At 41.7% G+C, this 22,260-nt stretch overlaps 3 protein-coding genes across 4 annotated transcripts; 2 read left to right on the forward strand and 1 right to left on the reverse strand.

Moving 5' to 3' along the window:
- The first annotated feature begins 1,194 nt into the window (after positions 1-1,194).
- Positions 1,195-5,884, forward strand: cct5 (chaperonin containing TCP1, subunit 5 (epsilon)). Its single transcript, XM_079234583.1, has 11 exons — positions 1,195-1,400; positions 1,815-1,875; positions 2,108-2,272; positions 2,458-2,656; positions 3,922-4,114; positions 4,265-4,414; positions 4,504-4,623; positions 4,783-4,968; positions 5,067-5,204; positions 5,318-5,498; positions 5,594-5,884. The coding sequence occupies exons 1-11, from the start codon at positions 1,296-1,298 to the stop codon at positions 5,719-5,721; spliced, it is 1,626 nt and encodes a 541-aa protein (XP_079090709.1). The 5' UTR covers positions 1,195-1,295; the 3' UTR covers positions 5,722-5,884.
- Positions 5,717-7,976, reverse strand: cmbl (carboxymethylenebutenolidase homolog (Pseudomonas)). Its single transcript, XM_079234584.1, has 6 exons — positions 7,962-7,976; positions 7,371-7,585; positions 7,150-7,257; positions 6,834-6,976; positions 6,631-6,722; positions 5,717-6,386 (listed from the first exon to the last, which is right to left on the reverse strand). The coding sequence occupies exons 2-6, from the start codon at positions 7,583-7,585 to the stop codon at positions 6,207-6,209; spliced, it is 738 nt and encodes a 245-aa protein (XP_079090710.1). The 5' UTR covers positions 7,962-7,976; the 3' UTR covers positions 5,717-6,206.
- A 2,523-nt stretch (positions 7,977-10,499) lies between these two features.
- LOC306750588 (E3 ubiquitin-protein ligase MARCHF6-like) lies at positions 10,500-22,259 on the forward strand. Of its 2 annotated transcripts, none has more exons than XM_079234037.1 (25): positions 10,500-10,701; positions 11,179-11,278; positions 12,726-12,799; positions 13,056-13,199; positions 13,697-13,769; positions 13,897-14,065; positions 14,201-14,390; positions 15,274-15,335; positions 15,424-15,456; positions 15,554-15,605; positions 15,729-15,787; positions 15,883-15,963; positions 16,122-16,190; positions 16,502-16,576; positions 17,733-17,867; positions 18,259-18,479; positions 18,815-18,952; positions 19,063-19,282; positions 19,646-19,715; positions 19,935-20,116; positions 20,486-20,620; positions 20,782-20,871; positions 20,998-21,130; positions 21,469-21,604; positions 21,705-22,259. In XM_079234037.1, exons 1-25 carry the CDS (start codon positions 10,683-10,685, stop codon positions 21,796-21,798), a joined length of 2,754 nt encoding a protein of 917 aa, XP_079090163.1. In that variant the 5' UTR covers positions 10,500-10,682; the 3' UTR covers positions 21,799-22,259. The 2 variants fall into 2 exon arrangements, with proteins under 2 accessions (XP_079090163.1, XP_079090164.1); XM_079234038.1 differs by having other exon boundaries at positions 14,204-14,390.
- The last annotated feature ends 1 nt before the right edge of the window (position 22,260 follows it).

The raw sequence follows: 22,260 nt of genomic DNA on the forward strand, positions 1-22,260 counted from the left end.
AGTGACAATTTTTAATAGACCTTCTTTTTCCACAGCACTTTCACAGATTTGACTTGTCGTAAAAGCTACATATATTTTTGATGGCTACATTTTGTCAAGTATACCAGTAAGCTATCCATTCACAACACCAGGACCCTAAGACTGAGGCAGCTTTATGCCATGCTCCATATGTGCTTTGACATGGTGCCAAAATATTACAAACACTCTACACACCAGAAATATTAAATCATTACGTACATCTTGTTTTTGTTTTGTTTTAGTAAAGTAAAGTTGCCTGAAAGACACATTATGTTACCACAGTTTATCAACCCCTTTTAATGAATAGTCAACATGTTAATGTTGTTCTATCACTTAAATGTTCATTCATGTAAATTCACAAGTAAGTATTGGACTAATTGCAATCCCTTGTAATCTTCAAGTCCCCGCAGATACTCACAGAAAGAAAGCATGGTCTTTAGGGAGCACAGAAAGAAGTGTACGAGACACAATATCTGACTCAGGCAACGCAACTCAGGCAACGCAATTTCTGTTGAGGGGAATATAGTACCCCGGATAAGCGGCTGATAATGGATGGATGGATGGGAATATAGTGTTTCGTGATCGAGCTGCGTTTCCAGAGGTATCTCATACTACCTACATACTACACATTTTGACAGGTACCAGGACAGTCCAACACAGAAAAGCCTGGCTTTTCAAGTAACCGGACATTGCGTCAGTTTTTGAGGTAAAGTTAGCGCTTCAGAAGTGGTTTCTAAGCCTCTGTGCGGTCGATCGTTCAGGCATTTCATTTATTTAAAACATAAAACTAAACACAGCTACTCAACTATCTTTCGAAGCAGATACAGCGTTAAATCAAGATATGTTTTCTACCTTTGAAAACAGCTGTGGAAATCCACTCAGTCCAGTCACGGAATTTTAGCATCTCTGAAATTCTCGCGAGATCAGGGCACAGACTGAGTTTGAACGTGATCGGAATGAACCACATTACGAAAAGATATTTCCAGTTCCAACGTTTAAATATTCTTAATAAAAAGCTTTAGAAATATTATTTTCATTAATCATTTAAAAATTGTTCGGTTAACCATGCGTTTACAATCTGGTTCAAATACTATTTAAATATCCAATAGTAAGACACACTTGACGCTACTTGGTTCCGCCCTCCCCGCCCATAGACCCTTCCAGAAGTCGCCGGCAGACTCGTGGTTTGCTGTTCTTCTTCCCTCCTGATTTTCATCATTACATCTGATTATCTGACCAGTTGAACGCTTTCGAAGTGTTCCGATCCCGCAGTCAACATGTCTGCTTTGGGGACACTTGCGTTTGACGACTATGGGAGGCCTTTTCTCATCATTAAAGACCAGGACACGAAGACACGTTTATCGGGCATTGACGCACTGAAGGTACAATGGGCTAGCTAACGGGACACAACTATAGCATGCTGCTTAGCAAGCTACCAGTTTGCGTTGAATTGCATAACGTATGATGCGTTAAGCAAACACGATATGTGTTAATATTCAGTGGCACAATTGTAAAGCCTCTACTCAACTAGCAAACCGAGTTGTTGGTGCAATAGCAATAAAATAGCATTATCCAAAGGATTAGCTCGTCGGGCTAACATCGAGGCCCATGTGCGTGCTTTAAGGCCAGTAGGTGTTGCTACGCAGTGCTGTGCCCCAAAATGGTCTTTGTTGATGCACATCTTTTACAAATCTTTCTCGGAGATGGCAAATTCAATCCGTCTTCAGTACAACGTTAGAGACCAAGAATAAGATCGTAACGATGGAATTGATTGTTCTTGTGTGTGTTTTTTGCAGTCTCATATTATGGCAGGCAAGGCAGTCGCGTCAACGCTGAAGACATCGCTGGGACCTAATGGTGAGTTTAAACCAGTGCAATTGCTTCCTCTGAACAACCTGTTAAACCCGTAAGGCCTTAATGATTCGAGAGGGCTCAATGAGGATTGTGTCATTTAAATAAAATTAAATAGAATTTACCTCTACTTTGTAAATGCCATAGCCCTCCAGCATACATTTGTCTCCGCTATTTAAATGTGTTCGGCAAGCTTATACTTCTCTTAAACCTTTTTTCTTTCTATTTTTGCATCCAGGTCTTGACAAGATGATGGTCGACAAGGATGGAGAGGTGACTGTCACAAACGATGGTGCCACTATTCTCGGCTTGATGGATGTGGACCACCAGATTGCCAAACTCATGGTGGAGCTTTCCAAGTCCCAGGATGATGAGATTGGTGATGGAACCACTGGAGTTGTTGGTACGTGAAAGGAAGATGCTGATGCTAGGGGGGGGCTGTAAACCTGGATTTATACCATTCTGCCGAGTGTCGTACTAGTCCTAATATAAAATTGTTGCATCTCTGATCATGACAACCTGACATATTTGAAGTATATTCCAGCTATTGTTGGTATGGTCTTACTGTGTTTACTTTCTCATTTTCAGTGCTGGCTGGGGCTCTGCTCGAGCAGGCTGAGCAGCTGCTGGACCGGGGAATCCACCCAATCAGGATTGCTGATGGTTATGACCAGGCCGCACGCGTTGCCATAGATCAGCTTGACAACATTGCTGAAACCTTACTCTGCGATCCTAACAACACAGAACCGCTCATTGAGACCGCCATGACAACTCTGGGATCCAAAATGTGAGCCTTGTAGACACAACAGTGATATATTGGTTTCGTTATTAGGTTTCTATTGTTCATGATATTAATTGGGTCGACAAAATATTAGAAACACCTCCTTTTTAATAAGGGCGTGCGTCTTTCCCCCTCAAGACTATTCAATATGTTTTGATAAACTGTCTGTGATGCGACAACGTTATATTTAGCCATGTAATGATTCGATACAGCCCTACTTGAATACGTTTCGATTCTGGTTGACTTACTTTATAGTACCTTAGTTTCACTGTTGTATATTTCCTGTACCAACGGAAGCTCATTGGCTACGGTCATAATTTTGTATAACTTTAGATTTGAACTGTTTTCCCTTGTAGTAATGATGAGAATACTATGAATTGGTTGCATGTTGTCCCACAATGGGGAAACCTATTGGGCAACGTCTTTGGACAGACAGTGTTCTAAATATTCAGGAAATGCACTTGGTGGACAAACGTGCGTTATTTCTCTGCGTCAGCTAACTATGGCAAGAAACTAGGCTGTTGACATCAGACTGTTAACACCATCTGTACCCAGTTAGCAGTCTAGCCTTTGGACACACAGACTTTGAGATGATTCTAGCAGTTGGACACTAGGTGGTGTAAATTAGCCATGCTTATTTCTTAGCACTTGCTAAAGGTAATCCAAAGAAGTAGCCAAAACTCTTGCTGAATGTAGTTTAGACATGGGTATACAAAACAATCGCCTGCCACATTTCGATCCCATTTGTTTTTTTTAAACTCTTCATAGCACGCTAACTACCCTGCTCCCCACTAGGGACTGCCTGTCTGCATGACTTGCTGGTTAGACTGATATGATCTGCTCCCGTATCCTTTCTCTACATACAGTGTAGATGCTCAGCCGGGTCCGCTGCTTCTGTCTTTATTTTCCAAGTCTTTACACCCCTACTCCTAATGCTATACAGTTCAACAGCACCCAAACCTACAGCCTCCAAAAAGACTATTCTGTGAAATCAGCACCTGTCTTTAACATTTTCACCTTCATGATTCCTTGCAAGACTGTTTTATGAAACTGCATTATTCTTGGCCAGATATACATAAACTGGCAACTAAGATTAGACTTCCATGTCCCTCTTGACTACTTGGTACTTCAGGTGTAAAACTGAAAGCTATTTAATTGTGTTGTCATTTATAAGTAATATGTCTTCATCATATTCAAGAGACTGTTGTATAGTAAAATAATGTGACATCAGCTTTGATATTGTATCCTTACATTCTACTGTTGTCTTTCAGTATCAACCGGTGTCACAGACAGATGGCAGAGATTGCAGTTAATGCCATCCTTACGGTTGCTGATATGGAGAGGAAGGATGTAGACTTTGAGCTCATCAAGATGGAGGGCAAAGTGGGAGGCAAGCTGGAGGACACACAGCTCATCAAAGGAGTCATAGTTGACAAGGAGTTCAGCCACCCTCAGATGCCCAAGGTACAAACGAGGGGAATATCGCAATCTGAGGATTTCACACGCTCGGTGTCGAGTTTTATTTTTGATCACATGGAATCAAATAGTTGACGGTGCATAAGGACACATTGTTTGTGACAACTGATGTTTACAAATTATTCTGTCCCCACTCAGCAACTGAAAGATGTTAAAATTGCCATCCTTACCTGCCCGTTTGAGCCACCTAAGCCCAAGACCAAGCATAAGTTGGATGTGACCTCTGTGGAGGACTACAAAAGACTCCAGAAATATGAAAAGGAAAAGTTTGAGGAGATGATCCAACAGGTTTGTGCTGCAGCAAGGTACTAAAACTGAATTATTACCTTCTGCACTGGCCCATGTGCTTAAAATGTCAACTCGTATTTCTCTTTTAGGTCAAAAGCGTTGGCGCAACCTTGGCCATTTGCCAGTGGGGCTTTGATGATGAAGCCAACCACCTTCTGCTGCAGAGGGACCTGCCAGCTGTGCGCTGGGTCGGAGGCCCTGAGATCGAGGTGAGAAGTTTCACACATGATAGAATTATTTCGACAACCGTCACCACTTTGATCAATCATATATTCACATTTGTATGGCCATGTGGTGCTGATGAGCACACCGTATTAAGTACTTTGTTTGTGCTTAATTGGACTTTGTCATCTGGGTTTTCTCTGCAGTTGATCGCCATCGCCACAGGAGGCCGCATCGTGCCACGGTTCTCAGAGTTAACACCAGAGAAGCTTGGCATAGCTGGTGTGGTGAAGGAGATCTCATTTGGCACGACAAAGGATCACATGTTGGTTATCCAGGAGTGCAAAAACACCAGGGCTGTAACCATTTTCATCCGTGGAGGCAACAAAATGGTAAGTGCAGATGGGACTATTACCCTCAACATAGCATTGTTTGTTAATCTATCCCTCTTGGCTCACTTTTCTGTTTCTCTTTTTTTCATCTATCTCAGATCATTGAGGAGGCCAAGCGCGCTCTTCATGATGCTCTGTGTGTAATTCGTAATCTGGTCAGAGACAACCGTATTGTGTATGGAGGAGGAGCCTCAGAGATAGCATGTGCTCTGGCTGTCAACCAGGCTGCAGATAAGGTAAGACATGCTAAAACCCGCTGCTTTCTGAATTTAGCTATATTACCGGTAAATAAGGTATACCTTTTTAGAATCAAAGTAAATATCCGGCGCACTATTTCTGCTCTTTCTAGTGCCCATCATTGGAGCAGTACGCCATGAGGTCATTTGCTGATGCCTTGGAGGTTATCCCAATGGCACTGGCTGAGAACAGTGGGTTTAACCCAATCCAGACCATGGCCGAGGTCAGAGCCAGACAGGTCAAAGAGAAGAACCCCTATCTCGGCATCGACTGTCTGCATCACGACACCAATGGTAAGGAAGCAATGGTCGGACAATGCTAACGCTGCGCTGTAACGTCAAAGCAAGATATCATGATATTAAATGGGTTTTGTTTTCCTCCTCCACAGACATGAAGCAACAACATGTGGTCGAGACCCTGATTGGAAAGAAGCAGCAGATCTCTCTGGCTACTCAGGTAGTCAGGATGATCCTCAAGATCGATGACATCCGAGGCCCAGGAGAGAGCGAGGACTGAAGGCCTCCTGCAACCCTTTAAGATTTCTGGGCTGTTCTAGAGGCACTTACCCGAACACCATGTCCAAACCGCACTGCATATTGCTATTTATCATTTGATACAAAATGTTCCAGCTGTTGTAGTATCAATCACCATTAAAATGTTGGGTCCATTGAAATTTTCAGACCATGTATTTCTGATTTCTAGCCTCCAAAAAAAAATCTTCCTTTATGTATTCCATGTCAGGTGCACATTACAGGTCTTTATTGAAGTGTATAACTTACAACAATTTTTTTGCACTGATGCATAAACGGTCACAATGATTATTTCATTAACAAAACAACATGATGCATCCATAATTTTTCACAAAGCCATAGAGTTTGGACTCTAGAATTAATATTCACATTTTATTAACGGGAAAAAAAAATACTTCATCACAACTGGAATGTCACCAATCAAACTAAATATGTGACTGACTCGCTATGTTGTATCTTAAACCATCTCATTCACATGTACTTGTTGAGCCAATTGAGCAGGTCTGTCCTGGCCTCCAGAATGCTGGGTTTGTCTGTGGGGTTCATGTCCTCGCTCCTTCGGTGGACAAACCCATGAGTCTGACCGGGAAAGATCTTCACCTGGTAATCCGCTGTGCATTTCTCCTTCAGCTTTGCTTCGAGGACACTCACCTAAAGAGCAAATGGATGTGAGCCCAGATTGTCAGAGGTTATATGGTGAAGACCTGCACCATTTAAACTACATTTTATTCTGACTAAATGTTTACATTTCTGGTGTAGAACATTAAGCCATGTGTATGTTGCATCAAGGATACCATTTGGTGCTCAAGTACCAGGTGGAAGCACCGGGCAGCTTCTACCATCTCAATCGACCTGAAGTTTATTTGTGAGGGCTCCTAAATTCATGTAAACTAACCTGTTCCAATGGGATAATCTCATCGTTCTCCCCAAAGATGAAGAGTGTGGGAACCTTCAGCTCATACATGTCGTCTCTTTCACGGATGATCCCTGCACAGTATCACAGAAGCCCACCATGAAGCCACTGTGATTCTTGTGGTCAAGGATTGCTGAATTGTAGTACTGTAATGGAATCAGGGAGAGCCGATTTGGCCAACGTACCGTAGACTGCCACTCCTGCTTTGACCTCTGGGTATTGCATGGCAAGGTAATGGGTGGCGATCCCTCCCCAGCAGAAGCCCACCGCTCCAATGTGTTTGGCCCCACACTGCTCCTTCAGGAACCTCAGCACTGCATCCACCTCTCTGTAGAAGGAAATACTGGGACTAGGATGTCTTCAAAAACCAGATATCAATAATTCCCCCAACGCAATGACAGTAAAGGGTGAGAAAACACCCTCCAATGCAGGACACTTACTAAATAACTTTTCACCTGGAACATTGGCTGCTTAATAAAGTGGAAATAGACTTTTGGTTACTTGTTTATTTCCATGGGCTTTCTGTCATCAAGCCACTCTTGATATGTGGACCAGTCATCTGATGGACTCCACGACTTCTTTCCAGCATAGAAATCAGGACACACAGCACTGTTTGGAGCACACACAACAACAATGGCAGAAGAAATCACTGTTAACTAACCAGGTCACTGTTCACACTCGTGACTATCACTCTCTCGTACAGTTTATTGGTCTCTTCTCACATGTATCCATTCTCGGCCAGCATGTCGGCCATGTATCTTGTGTTGGGAAGCTGCCACCCGTAGATGTCGTGGATGACAATGATGGCCTTGTCAGATGCGGCGGATGGTTTCACCACATAGGCTTTGGTGTGCTCGATCTGGACCTCCTGGCCGAGCCCTTCGTAGTCCGACCTGTCACCGATATGACAGGGACACGACTTTGCTTCATTGGCCATCTGCTGACGGACAGAGCAGAGGTAACAGGTGGAATGTGGTCACCGAAAGTCACACAAACATGATTACACAAGCATTCGCTCGACACAATATCCCCTCTGAGGCTCAAAATAAATATGCTTTAGCAATGGACGTGCATTTGTAGAATCATAATCAGCTTTAATGGCGATGTAAGTTTGCACATACATGGAATTTGACTCCGGTTTCACTTTGCTCTTTGTACTTTTTCACACATAATATACAGTAAACAAGATAAATATTAAAAAATATATATTTTTAACCGTAGGTTAAAAAACCGTAGGTAAAAAAAAAAAAGTGGAGATAGTGCAGATGGAAGAGTCTGGTTAACTGTTCATAAGTGTGAATTAAATTGTATACCGTAGTATTTTTCGATTGTTGCGACGAAAGAGGAAACGATCTGAAGTCTTTTGCAGGGCTCAACAAATTGCAGCCAGAGTTCAGACTAGAGAAGTCAAACAATGAAATTCCTACCATGACCTTCAAAATAAAAGTTGTAATTGCAACACTCCAAATATAGTTAGCGTTTATAACAAAGTGCTTGAAAGGTGGGGTCAACACAATCTCAGTGTCTTATTTTTTGCTTTTTTATTCGGTTTACCTTGTTGTAACTGAAATAACAATGACACAAAAATAATGTATTTCCAACTTTAGGGGACTGGTATTAAACAGCAAATAAACACCAGTCAATCTACACATATTGTTTAGCGTGCGATCGGTTCTTCTCAAATACCGCAGCGTAAATGCTGAAGTGGTTATTAATGTGACTTACAATGCGTGGTGTTAGTACAATGATTTGTAGTAGCCATCATTAAAATATCTAACTTGGAAGAGATCTGGGTCGAAAAATAGCGTCAGCAAGGTTTCGTTAACATGAGTAATCAATATTGTTTTTATAATTCGTTTGACTATTTGAAACCAGACAATGAACCTATTCCGACATGTAAAATCTCAAAAGGCACCGCTGGGATTCGAACCCAGGATCTCCTGTTTACTAAACAGGCGCTTTAACCAACTAAGCCACGGCGCCGCTGATTACGTCAAACGGTAGTACAAAATCCAATGATTGCAAATCACATGTTACGCTCAATTGAGTTATTACAAGCCAAAACAGAATAGTGAACATTTTCAATTTGCTTAGGCTTCTTTAGTTTTCCAATGACGTTCATTGCCGATGTATTCTCCATCTTGGCATTGTCCCTTTTGCTAAATAGATTATAACGTCAAAAATAGCTCCAGATGTTTGATAAATTAGGCTTTGCTTCGGTTTTCAGAATCATCAGAATCAGAACCATTTAGTGCCACGTATGTTTTTATATACAGGGGATTTGTCTTGGCGGGTGGAGCATAACATTGAAACAATAAACACAGTACAAGAAATAGGAGCATATTACATTCACAATTACATTTACAATAGAATATACAATTAAAATAAAGTGCACAGACAAACAGAGATGACAGTACTTTAACAGGTGTAATGTGAAAGTGACATGTGTATTTAAATATGAGGTATGAAAGGACATGAAGGGATATGTTTTCGGAAACATATCACAATAACCAATACTGTTCGAGTAATACAATTTAAACAAAAAGCACGTAAAATTATCGGTTTCATATACCATCTATTCGATTCCCCCAAAACAGTACATATGCAATATAATCGGTTAGGTTAAAATAAGTTATATTTAAACATAATAGAAGATGGTATAATAATAATTAAAAAAAATAGTGCAGGTTTAATCTCCGAAGAACATAATGTTCCCAATTTAGCATAAACATTTTAAGAACAATATTTTGTTTTGTGGTGAAATACCAAAAACAGGACCCCAAATAGTCTACCTCTAGTCTTGTGTTCACAGGTGCAATTCTATTATATAAAGGTTATTGGTTTCTGGAGCAGGTGGTGGAGAGGAGGACGCTGAAGAAACTTGTGTCCATATTGGACAACCTGGACCACCCTCTCTACCACCTGCTGCAGGGCCAGAGGAGCACTTTCTCTAAGAGATTCCTCACGCTCCGCTGCAATAAGGACCGTTACAGGAGAACATCCCTGCCGTCAGCAATACGGCTTTATAACAAGTCACCGCTTGCTAGTTCCTCTGTGGACGAATTCATCACTGTACCATACATACTTGCATTTTGCACTTTCTAATGTTATCTAATTTACTTAATTTGAATACACTCTGCGGCTGTAAATATAAATATATTCTCCAGTTAGTTGTATTCTATTCTATTTTATTGTGTATTTTTAAATATATATATGACTTTATTTTAATTTGTATACATCTTTTCATCCCTGTTGCTTCTTTATATATTGATCTTTTATCTTGTGTGTTTGTATCTTCACTTGTCAATTGTAAGGCGCTACTGATGACGACAAAAAAATGTCCCCTTGGGGATTAATAAAGTATATATTCATTCATTCAACAGCCTGCAGGTGTCGCTGTTTCACATGGGTGGATGGGTTTCTAGAAATATCAGACCGTAAAAGCGAACAAATTGAGAACACGTTCTCAAATATTAACGCAATAAAGATGTAAATCTTAAACTGTACATCTTAAACGTGTTTAGAATCAATGTTCTGGTCGTTTCGATATTAAATAAATAATAAATGGCTTGCTGTTCGCTAACCACATGACGGTTGTTATGGAACTTTCACTGCCGTAAAACTGGAGCCGCTGTGGCAAAGTACAAACTGATGTGACAGGAGCTAACAGTGACGTTAGCGCATGCGTTAGCCATTTTAGCTAGCCGTTTGTCTCCCAAGTTTAAACTGTCACTTCCTCAACACGGAGGATGTAACGCTTATTGTCCTGCATTTAAAAAAAGAAGAAACACAATTAAAAATAAAACCGTTTGTTTAGCTGCGAACACAGGCTGGATGTGAGAGGACACAACACAGCAAGCACTGGTATACAGTCTGTGTGGGAACCATTTTATGATTCTCAATGCATCCGACATAAGGATACACTCGTCTCGCTAGCTTAGTTTAGCTAGCTAAACGGTATTATCTGGTTCGTGGATGGGTCCGCTGTACAAGTTACTCCTGGAAGAAACGGTGACCGGTGCTTAGCGATCGTGATGGATACCGCCGAAGAAGGTAAATTACTATCGAAGGCATCTCTTGTCGTTACTTCTCAGCTGAGGTTGACTAGCGTTAGCTTCACAAGTGCATCACCGCGAACCTGCTGCTGAGCTGGCCTGCTAGTGGGTAACTTAGCATAGCCAAGTAGCCTGACAGTGTAACGCTAGTTAATTCAGGAAGATGAGAGATGACTGCTACAAATTGTTTTAATGCAGCCGAACTCAATAAGAGATCATACGGTGAAGCAGCGATGTGATAGCGTATTTGGACTAGACGTTTCTGGTGATGTCATCAAACTGCTGATGTATGGCCACATGGATTAACAATTGTAACTCACTTATATGTATCTATCTTCCGTATTGGGGTCTTTCCTTGTAAAAGGCCCCTTGTCTATTAACACACCCAGTGTCCCTACTCTCTGTCTGTACATCTCTGGTTTGCTGGACTTTGGCGATGGGTATCATAACTCCAATGTTTTGTTTGTGTGTGCAGCGGATATTTGTCGTGTGTGCCGCTCTGAGGGGACTCCAGACAAACCCTTATACCACCCCTGTGTCTGCACTGGAAGTATCAAGTTTATCCACCAGGAATGGTAAGTGTGGTTATTGTTTTCCCCCCAAAAAAACATCTCTTATGTAGGTTGTTTTTAATATCATAGTCAAAGCAAAAACCAAGGATCTGCACATGCTCACATCAAACTAGGAACTATACAGTGAAGTGATTTGTTGTACATTTCAGGGTAGCTACTAAGTAATTGGATAACTTGTTACATAGTTTTTGCCCTGTGGTTATTCCAACAGTGGTGGCTTCATTGCAAATGTAATTGAAATATCATAAAAGGATGCAAAACCGGTTAATTCTCTGTCACATCCAGGTTGCATTGTGTGCAACAATTGTATGTAGTATTGGCCTGGTGAAAACAACACCAGCCTCTGCAGGTATTTTGGAGATTGTACTGTGTTCTCATCTGTCCTGTGTAGTCAGGTGCATGGAAAGCCCCAGGCAGAAGCGAAGGCCAGGCCTACATTGTTCTGTGGCAATTGCTGAACCTCAGTTTGTATTCATATTAGTTCATGTCCAGCCACACATTGTTTAGAGTCACAGTCTGTTGTGTCTGGATTGTGTAGTGGTGCTGAGTGTTTGCAGGCTGCAGCTAACTTTAGCTATGTGTATCGTATTTCCTACGAATATGAACTAATATGGCCAATTCTAAAGTGAAAGCCAGCTGTTGTGGACCTTTCTCAGTACAACTAGGAATACATATGCCCTATCATGGGGGAGAAACCTCTGGAATTTTTCAACAGGGGGCTAGAGGAAACCATGAATTAATGTAATAACACTGTACTCTGTAGAACTAATGACACAGGTCTTAGCATAAATGCTGTCATATGTGTTGGAATCAGCTGTTGTAATGACCCCCTTATATAACCAAGTTGTAAATCCCAGAGGCTTGACCATGTCACAGTGATCTGAGATGGTGTAATTACTGGCAACATGCAAGCACACATTATCTCAGCAACAACTGAAACACCCTTTTTGTTTTTATGTTTGTTTTTACCATGACTGAAACATGAGACGTTCTCACAGTCAGAGTCTGTTAGGTCCAAAGATCCTGGAGAGGTCACGACAGCTGAGCATGCCTCTTCATCACATTCACATTTTTTGTAGTTGAAGGATAAATTACGGCAGGTCAACACTATCGACCTTTGTCTTCGTCTCATAATGTTAACAGCCCAGACAGTGGTTTAAATCTGCAACACTAGCGTTTTTTTTTCTAACGACACTATGTAGTTGGATCTTGTTATTTCCAAGGCCTTGTGAATAGAGACAATTTGGGAGAGTGAAAATGTCCAAACTAGGGACCAATACAATCTTTATCTTGTCTCCATTCCTGTTGATGTGAAATATGTTTCCCAATACCTCTAGCCCAAATCACAAATGCAAAACTAAGTATTAAAAACCATAAATTATCAAGCAGAACATGTTCTATGTTGTTGAATTGTTTACTACTTTTTGACTGTCTAAATGTTGCTTCACAGTTTGGTCCAGTGGCTGAAGCACAGCAGGAAGGAGTACTGTGAATTATGCAAGCACAGATTTGCGTTCACACCAAGTAAGTCCTTGTAGCATTGATTTATCATCCGCTTTAATATCTTGAACAGCCTCGGGTTTCCTAAATAAGCCTGACAGATGAGGCCATATGTTTTTTTTTTCTATCAGTCCCTTTTACATGTGATCATTCTTTTACTGAAATTCAATTTTAAACACTTTTAAAAATTTTAAATACTACATTTGTAATAATATTTTGAGCATTATCAAACATGAATGATTATTGTAATGTCTCTGGTTCACGCTCTCCTTTTTTCCAGTCTACTCCCCAGACATGCCGTCACGGCTGCCCATCCAGGACATCTGTGCCGGCCTGCTGACCAGTGTGGGCACGGCCATCCGCTACTGGTTCCATTACACACTGGTGGCCTTCGCATGGCTCGGGGTGGTTCCTCTCACTGCATGTAAGTAATACACACTCAACTGCAGAGAATCGGAATGTGTACTCGCAGTTAATACCGGATTACAGCTTTCATACAGCTCAGTTATTTCACAGTTTTGTTATCTTAAACATGTAATTTACCTATTTATTTTTTCATAAATTGATTCATCAAAGCAACGTGGTCTAAACGATCTATCTGATTTTAGCTGATTAGTTTGGTTCGTAGGTTTTCAAGTAGATGCTCATTATACTGTATGAAGTAGCCGTGACATAAGCTTCAGATATAAGCTTCACATATTATCTTCATATTGTTTATGGTTTAACAAGATCAAGGGAATTACAGCTTTAGTATATAAGGCAATGCTTTGCATGTTCCAAGATATTTAAATCCATCTCCGTTCTTAATGTAAAAAAGGTGCTAGAGCATTCATTCTCATATATTGTGTACATTGTTACAAAGCATAGTTTTTTTAAACAAATAAAAATGAAACTAATCTATTTATCTGGTCTCTGGCTCAGGTCGCATCTACAAGTGTCTGTTTACCGGCTCTGTGAGCTCACTTTTGACACTGCCGCTGGACATGCTCTCAACGTGAGTGATGACACCAGCATTCTCCTACTACACACTTCTCTTAATTTCCATAACCCTTATTTGTTAAAGGTCTTTTTCATGTTTTTTTTGTATGTTTACAAAAGTGTTAATCTTTGTGCTTCTTCAGAGAGAACCTGCTTGCAGATTGTCTACAGGGCTGCTTCGTGGTCACCTGCACGCTGTGTGCATTTATTAGCCTGGTGTGGCTCAGAGAACAGATCGTCCATGGTGGCGCTCCTCAGTGGTTAGAGCAGCACCAGCCACCGCCACCTAATGCAGCCGGACCAGCCAACGAGGTACTTTGTTTGACCGGCCAAGTCGGTCTTATTTTAATTTTTTTAAATGGAAAGCAGAACCAATAAAAGGAATAATTGTTCAATGCCAATTATCTCCCGATTTCAAAGCCATGCATTTTTCCCCTTCAACCTCAGGCACAAGCTCCAGGCCAGGGAGCAGCTGATGAGCCGCCTGCAGCCCAGCCAGCCCCTGCAGATCCACCAGCTCAGAATGAAGCAGATCCTGAGCCCCCTGATGTCCCGCCAGACCAGGGAGATGACCCAGAGCTGGAGGAAGAGGAGGGAGCAGCAGCCGAAGATGCCGACCCCAACAATGGAGCGCAAGGTTGGAATTTGATATGTAAATGCATCTCACTCAAGGTTTCCATTTAAATCTTTTTTTCTAGCAGTTGTAGTTGTAATTAATACTGAAGAGTTGTTGGGCTATATGAAGTGTTTTCTTCACTACATAAGAAGCATTTGGCACAAACGATTATTATGTTCAAGAATGGCAAACTCCCTGTCTGTCCATGATATTGCTTAACATAACAAAACACTAAGAAAGTGGTGCAGTTTATGCAAAAATGAAGATAGTGTTTTGTGAAGCCAACAAACAAGACCGTTGTTGATGCAAATGGAAAACTACAGGGTGTATGGAAATGCTCTGTTAACAGCTAGAACACACAGTATCACTGCCATTAGAGCATACAATTAATTTAATTAAAGATATGATTTAACGATGTGTCAAAATGCTACCTCCAGCACTCGTAGCCCACTCATTTGTTTTATTTCGCTGTGGTTAATGGACTGATTTTGCAGCAGGCTCTGCAAAACGGGTCGGTAATGAATTGTAATTGTATTATACATTATTCTAGCTGTGGGGCGTCACCACAGCTAAATGAATGCAGAGGAAATAATAGGTTGTTTTGCAAACAAATTGTCCCCATTAATAATGTAATCCTAACAGTGTTCTTAAGCATAATTATTCTGTGTTGTTGCTAAAAGCCAACCCATAAACAGTTGACCAAACAAACTTAATAGCAGTGTTGTCCTGTCGCCATACGGTACATTGTAATGCTGTGTCCATATCTCACAAGCAGGAAGATGCATATGGAGCTTATTTTGACAATGATATGGAATTGGATGTTTATTTAGATGCCTTTTAGGTTTTTGAGAGTTTTGAATGTCATACTCGTCATTGTATTGAAAGTGAATATGTTTCTGTATAGATGACATGAATTGGAATGCATTGGAGTGGGACAGAGCAGCGGAGGAGCTCACCTGGGAAAGGGTAACTCTACATGACATTACTGACTTCCCACACTCTTTTGTGTTATATATCATGAAGCACTTAAAATCTTTCCATTTGACCTTTTCAGATGCTGGGCCTGGACGGTTCACTGGTATTTCTGGTAAGTCTTAGTGCCCATAATTGTCTGTTTTGTTTTTTACACTCTTGTTTGCTGAGTGTTTAAGTTAAAATTGTACTTGGACCTTTTTGTCTTGTAGGAGCATGTTTTTTGGGTAGTGTCTCTCAACACACTCTTCATCCTGGTCTTTGGTGAGTACTGTAGAGTAAAACAAGGATTTATCATCAGCATAATGATTGATTGATTTAATTTATTTGATGATTAAATGTACAGAATAACATTAGTGTAGTTACACTCTTTTTTCCCTCTTTCAGCATTTTGTCCGTACCACATTGGCCACTTCTCCGTTGTGGGTCTTGGCTTTGAGGAATATGTAAGGACCTGCTCTCATCAAAGTGCAGCATTATTATGCAATATTGTGTCTCTTGAACTATAATTGCTTGACTACAACTTTACACTGTTCTTCAGGTCCAAGCCTCTCACTTTGAGGGCTTAATCACAACCATTGTGGGCTACATACTGCTGGCGATGACGCTCATCCTCTGTCATGTATCCTTCCTTCTAACAAACGTCGGTGCCCTGGTCTCGACTGAAATGTAAAGCCGAAGGAAAACATGAATCCATTACAAGGACAAACAAAATGTATTCTGTTAGGTGTGTGCGGATGTGAATGTGTGAGCAATGTTTATCCTTAATGGCTGCGTCAGGGACTGGCTGCTCTGGTCAGGTTCCAGCGCTCCCGACGACTCCTGGGAGTCTGCTACATCGTTGTCAAGGTAACGCCTCGAAGTACATTTCAGCTTTTGTGTAACTCGTGTCTACATCGTCCTTGGTGGAAATATACACTGAAGTATTTACTAGCTGAGATGTACTACCTGAACACAACACCAGATCTGAGTTTGCAAGCACAAGCAGAAACTGAAGGATTACATTACTGTTATACAGTATTATCTAAATGTAATCATAATTAATAGTCAGACTTGAGGGACACGGTTGTATTTCAGCCCCTTTATCGAAAGTTTAAGTTTTGAATATATACACATATGGTGTGAAGTGATACTGAGACACATCTCTGCTTTCATTACAGGTCTCTCTGCTGGTTGTTGTGGAGATTGGTGTTTTTCCACTCATCTGTGGCTGGTGGCTTGACATCTGCTCTTTAGTAAGTGTCTCTTGACCTCCTTCTTGTTCTGAATTTCAGTATTTCTGTTTTCCTGTTAAATTATGTCATTCTTGTTTTTGGAAGCCCCTCCCTCACACTTGGTTACATGATTTACTCAACTGCTGTAATGTTAACATGATCATAGGAAGTTTAATTGTGTTTATTATCCTTGGCTAATGGTCACAGATACAGTACCATGTTTTATAATGACACATACTTTTCTGAAATGGTGTCAATGTTCAAATAGTTCCTCCAGTGTCAGCTAAAACTAGTATAACATTTTAAATTCCCCTTCCCTTCCCTATGTATGTTGTTCTCTACCCTGTAAAGGTGGCTGTCATATAGCGGTTGAAGTGGCTTTTAACATGGCTCAGACAGAAACAGATGCTGTTGGTCACACAGTTTATACATTTATTACCACAGAAAACACACTGGCTTGGAGAGTTGGAGAGAGTCACATATGCCTCTGTGTTGTAGCTCTCACTTGTTGTCTACACATCTCTCTGTGTCAGCAAGTTTTTACTCTGATGCAAAGTGGCAAAATCCCAAGTCCCCTCCACCGCCTGTGGCCACCTAAGCTTTTCCACCTATGCTACACTTTGTCAGCCAGTGGGTACGTTTCCTCGAGGCAGTCAACGTGCCAAGAACCGGTGGGGCAGCTTGGACAGCATAAGGGTGCCACATCCTTCCTGCTCTGCAGCTAGTCACCTGTGAAAATAATTTGGCCTGAAAATGTACCGCGTGCACTAAGTTATCCGTCTCATTTCAGTTTGTCCCATGAATTGAAATGGGCTTCTTTAATGACGAAGCTAGTTTGGTCTCTGCTACGAAGCTGTTTTGTTGTAATAAATGTCATATGGGACATCTCAAACAGCACTTGCATAAGTGAACAATACCAATATGGAGAATGGGATTTATCTTGGGAGTGGAGGAGTTCTTCATCCTGCATATATTCTTGGAAACTCATTAAGATTTGTCTAATTTTAATCTGTTACACATATGGCATGTGCAAATGTTGTTCATAGCAGATTTGATCTTCTAGGCAACTGTGCATTCATTTATCAAGGACAAGTAATTAGGATGAGTGATCTTTGAACCAACACTGAATTTACATCAGTCTAAATGATCTCTTCATTTAACATTTTACTTCCTGCAGGAGATGTTTGACGCCTCCTTGAAAGACAGAGAGTTAAGTTTTAAATCAGCCCCTGGTACCACCATGTTCCTGCACTGGCTTGTGGGAATGGTTTACGTCTTCTACTTCGCTTCTTTCATCCTCCTACTGAGAGAGGTAAGATTCTGATGAAAGCACCCTTTTACTTTTTTATGTTGATTAATCCCTCAGTTAGTTTACTGTAGGTTAGTAGGTACATTTTCCATATGTCCCCGGTGGCGACAGCTGTGGCCGGTGGCGTTATGTTTTTGGATTGTCCATCCGCCTGTACCTCCATTCATCACCACGATATCTCAAGAGCGCTTCCAACTTTGGGACAAACGTCCACTTAGACTCGAGGTTAAACTGATTAGACTTTGGTGGTCAAAGGTTTATATGCCAATTTTACACAAATGTCTAATAGGATAACTTGACTGCTTGGCAGAGGCGTACAAACGCGAGGCAGTTGTCATAGTTATGTCTTCTTCTTTTTTTAATCTAACGCAAACATCTATTGTTTGTCCAACAGGTGCTGAGGCCGGGAGTGCTGTGGTTTCTGAGAAACCTCAATGACCCCGATTTTAACCCGGTGCAGGAGATGATTCACCTGCCCATCTACAGACACCTGCGGCGGTTCATCCTGTCCGTGGTTGTGTTTGGGTCTATCGTGCTGCTAATGCTGTGGATGCCCATCAGGCTGATCAAACTACTGCTCCCCACCTTCCTCCCCTACAACGTCATGCTCTACAGGTAACCAGCAGGCATAACTAAAATAATGGGTAACTTATTCATAAACTGCGTGAAAGCTGCTGCCTTGTCGCTCTGAAATGGTTTATGCAACCACTTCCTCCTGAGGCCAGATGACATATCTTACTATATACATCTTGAAGAAAAGAGGAAATATCGACCACATTACCAGCTTGAAGGACTGATAAACACAAGTTGCAGTGACCTACCTATTTGAGTAAATGTTGAGAACAGATGTCTTGAGCACATCAACTTTTCAATATAACCATGCGGTTCATGCTCTGGCTCACGCTGTTTAAATGGCTTTTTTCTGACCCCATCGACCTCTTTCCCCTCAGTGATGCCCCGGTCAGCGAGCTGTCTTTGGAGCTATTATTACTTCAGGTTGTGCTGCCAGCTCTTTTGGAACAGGGACACACTCGCCAGTGGCTCAAAGGCTTGGTCAGAGCCTGGACAGTCAGTGCTGGATATTTACTGTGAGTCAACGAGTTTGAATACACTGCTACATATTTCATGATACATTATATTTCCCCCTGATTCTTCTCAGTCTGGCTGGCTATAACCAAATCCATCTTTACCTCCACAGAGACCTCCACTCATACCTCCTCGGGGAGCAGGAGGATGACGCTAACCAGCCTGTGAACAACAACAACAATAACAACCCTCCTCCTGGACATCATAACAACAATAACAACCCTGCCCCTGCTGTTGGCGAGGGCCTGCATGCAGCCCATCAGGCCATTCTGCAGCAAGGGGGACCAGTTGGATTCCAGCCTTACCACAGACCCCTTCGCTTTCCATTCAGGGTGAGAAGGCCCCATGGTTTTGAACATTTATCACTGCAGTTTCGGAATAAGTTTTGGGGGAATTACATGGTGTACAACTGTTGTTTTTAAGTATAGTTTCTGTACTCTGTTTAATTGACCCACACAAAGGTACCACTTACAGTACATTTTAGGTTATACAACTCCCAGTTATTACACCATCCTCTTTCATGTAAAAGGCCTTTATCTTATAATTGTCCTACGTATTCCAATTTTAGTTTATAAAATAGAGCATTGACACATTTTTACAAAGTAACAAAGAACAGAGAAACATAATCGGATATGTCCATGTTTGGGTACCTCATTGCATTCACTTGTATTCTAAAACTGTCCCATTTTCTCTAGATTGTGTTGCTAATCGCATTCATGTGCATCACTCTGCTGGTGGCCAGTCTGATGTGCCTAACCCTACCAGGTAAGATGTGGTGGCAGGAAAGACAACCAGCAATTTATTTTCTCTTTTCCATAGTCACACCCAAACCATAATTAAAGGGTGTGTGTATATATATGTATATGTATACATATGTCTGTGCTTTTAAAGCGGTTCTTTTTTAGTTTATGTTCACTTATTTGGAAACCAGATCTGAGAGTCAATTGAAGAGAGGTCATGCTTGTTTTCTCACGTGTTTTTCAGTGTTCACCGGGCGCTGGCTGATGTCCTTCTGGACAGGAAGCTCCAAAATCCACGAGCTGTACACAGCAGCGTGCGGCCTTTACGTCTGCTGGCTGTCTATCCGCGGAGTCACTGTGCTGCTGGCCTGGATGCCCCAGGGACGCAACGTCATTGCACGCAAAGTCCAGGAGTGGACTCTTATGGTGGGTATCTGTGAGCAGCCTCCATTGTAGACAAACACCAAAACCGGGCAGCAGACTGATATTGTAGTGAGTTGTTCTCTTTCCAGCTTTTGATTTGTCTCGAGTTGGACCCCAACGCAGAGTTTTTGTTAAATGCTTTGTTGCTTAGTACAACACCATTGGGTCGATATCCAAATTGGGCCGGCACCTGCGTAGTAGTAATATCCCAACCATGTCTAACTGCCAGTGTTGCCGTAGTTTTGCCCCTTGGAGGAGGAAATGTGGTACCATCAAAGGGGAATAACATTCAAACTGCTTGTTCCCTTAATCGTTTGAAGTGTTGAAGGTTTTTGATTGTGTTTATTGCATATCCCTGCTTTGTTTGTGCAGATTCTCAAGACTCTGGTTGTAGCTCTGCTGGTCGCTGGAGTCATCCCACTGCTACTGGGTCTGCTGTTTGAACTGGTCATCGTGGCCCCGCTCAGGGTCCCCCTGGACCAAACGCCCCTCTTCTACCCTTGGCAGGTACGATTGCGGGACGGTCTGTGTTGTCTGTGTTTTCTTTCTGCACCATCTTTCTCAACAGAGACTTGCTTTTGGTGGTTCATTGTTGCGTAGGTATTGTGTTGTAACTGCTCCTTTACCCTGTTTGCCCGTTTGTGTTTCCTAACATTGTCATGTAATAGGACTGGGCTCTTGGAGTGCTCCATGCCAAAATCATTGCTGCCATCACTCTCATGGGCCCTCAGTGGTGGCTGAAGACCGTTATTGAGCAGGTGGGTTTGAGATGGATGTTTTGCTTTTGGCCAACAAGTACCTACGACTCAAAATGAGAAATTAGATTTTAGATAAGATAAGAAAAATTAGCTGTGAAGTGTAACAACTGTAAACTTTCTCCTCAGGTGTATGCAAACGGCATTCGCAACATCGATCTCCAGTTCATCATCCGTAAACTGGCAGCTCCGGTCATCTCAGTCCTGCTGCTGTCCCTGTGCGTGCCATACGTGATCGCTACCGGGGTGGTGCCTACAGTCGGTGAGTTAGTTTTAAATTGTTATTTTCTCTGTTTGTTTGTATTTTACCTTCTCTTTTCAATAATGTTTTTTCTCAAAAACTGAAGGGCCCAAAATAAGAGACAAATATCAGTAAATATCCCCTCCTGAACACATTGCGAAAGGAGAGGAATGAAGCGCTGGCCTTGTTCACTTGAATCCACTGATCATGCCAAATTGTGAAGTAGCATCCAATTGCAGAGGTTTCTCCAACATACGATGTTCCTTCAGATCTCCAGAAGACCGTCGTAGCGACTACAGTGTCGGCTAATGGGAAGTTCACTGAAACAATTTATAACTGAAGCGCATTTACTTTTGCAGGAGTTACCCCAGAGATGGAGATCCTAATGCAGAGGAGGATCTACCCGTTCCTCTTGATGGTGGTCTCGCTTATCGGCATCCTGTCTTTCCAGATCCGACAGTTCAAACGCCTTTACGAACACATCAAGAACGACAAGTAAGGATCTTTTTGTGTCGACCCAATCTGTAGAAATCAAAAGTGTATTTTACAATTGAGAGCTGATTTTTTTTTTTCGTGTTAATCGCTCTCTTTACAGATACCTGGTCGGGCAGAGGCTGGTCAACTACGAACGGAAAGCTGCAAGAGCAAGTTCAATCCCACCTCCCAATCCTGTCCCCGTTCCAGAATAGATCTTTGTGTCACACGTTGCCACATTTTTGCACCTGTTACCCTGCATACATCCTGTCTACTCATCACCCCGCCCTTTTTGATTTTCAACTCATTGGACCGTTAATCCTTTTGAATCTCCCGTGGATCTTGATGGATGTCGTTCAATTTCTTGTATTTGCTTTTCGTGTCCATCAAAGGTTGGATGGGAAGATGTATCATAATCTTGGGACAGCTGAGTAATCCCCTCCCCCCACACAAACTGAGTAGGCAGGAGGGTGAGGGTCCGAGGTTTATGAAGCTCAACATCTGTATTGTCGTTCATGCCTTGCTTTGTAAAGTGCTGCCTGATAATTGTACATGTGTAAATACTTTGAACGCAGACTTTGTCTTAAAAAAAAGAAAAACGGATATGGATTAATGCAATGACCATTGTACATCTTAAAAGTGTATGTATAATTTATTAAATCAGACTGACAATTTAT

This window comes from Taurulus bubalis (genome assembly GCF_910589615.1).
Source record: "Taurulus bubalis genome assembly, chromosome: 18".
Lineage (NCBI taxonomy): Eukaryota > Metazoa > Chordata > Actinopteri > Perciformes > Cottidae > Taurulus > Taurulus bubalis.

Bases quoted from the DNA above. Each gene is read 5' to 3' on its own strand.
- cct5 (XM_079234583.1), top strand. From the start codon at position 1,296: ATGTCTGCTTTGGGGACACTTGCGTTTGACGACTATGGGAGGCCTTTT. The intron at 1,401-1,814 runs GTACAATGGGCT...TGTTTTTTGCAG, and splicing joins CGGGCATTGACGCACTGAAG to TCTCATATTATGGCAGGCAA. The intron at 5,499-5,593 runs GTAAGGAAGCAA...CCTCCTCCACAG, and splicing joins TCTGCATCACGACACCAATG to ACATGAAGCAACAACATGTG.
- cmbl (XM_079234584.1), bottom strand. From the start codon at position 7,585: ATGGCCAATGAAGCAAAGTCGTGTCCCTGTCATATCGGTGACAGGTCG. The intron at 7,258-7,370 runs GTGAGAAGAGAC...TGCTCCAAACAG, and splicing joins CTGGCCGAGAATGGATACAT to TGCTGTGTGTCCTGATTTCT. The intron at 6,977-7,149 runs GTAACCAAAAGT...TTCCTTCTACAG, and splicing joins AAGCCCATGGAAATAAACAA to AGAGGTGGATGCAGTGCTGA.
- LOC306750588 (XM_079234037.1), top strand. The intron at 17,868-18,258 runs GTAAGATTCTGA...TTTGTCCAACAG, and splicing joins TCATCCTCCTACTGAGAGAG to GTGCTGAGGCCGGGAGTGCT. The intron at 21,131-21,468 runs GTGAGTTAGTTT...TTACTTTTGCAG, and splicing joins CGGGGTGGTGCCTACAGTCG to GAGTTACCCCAGAGATGGAG.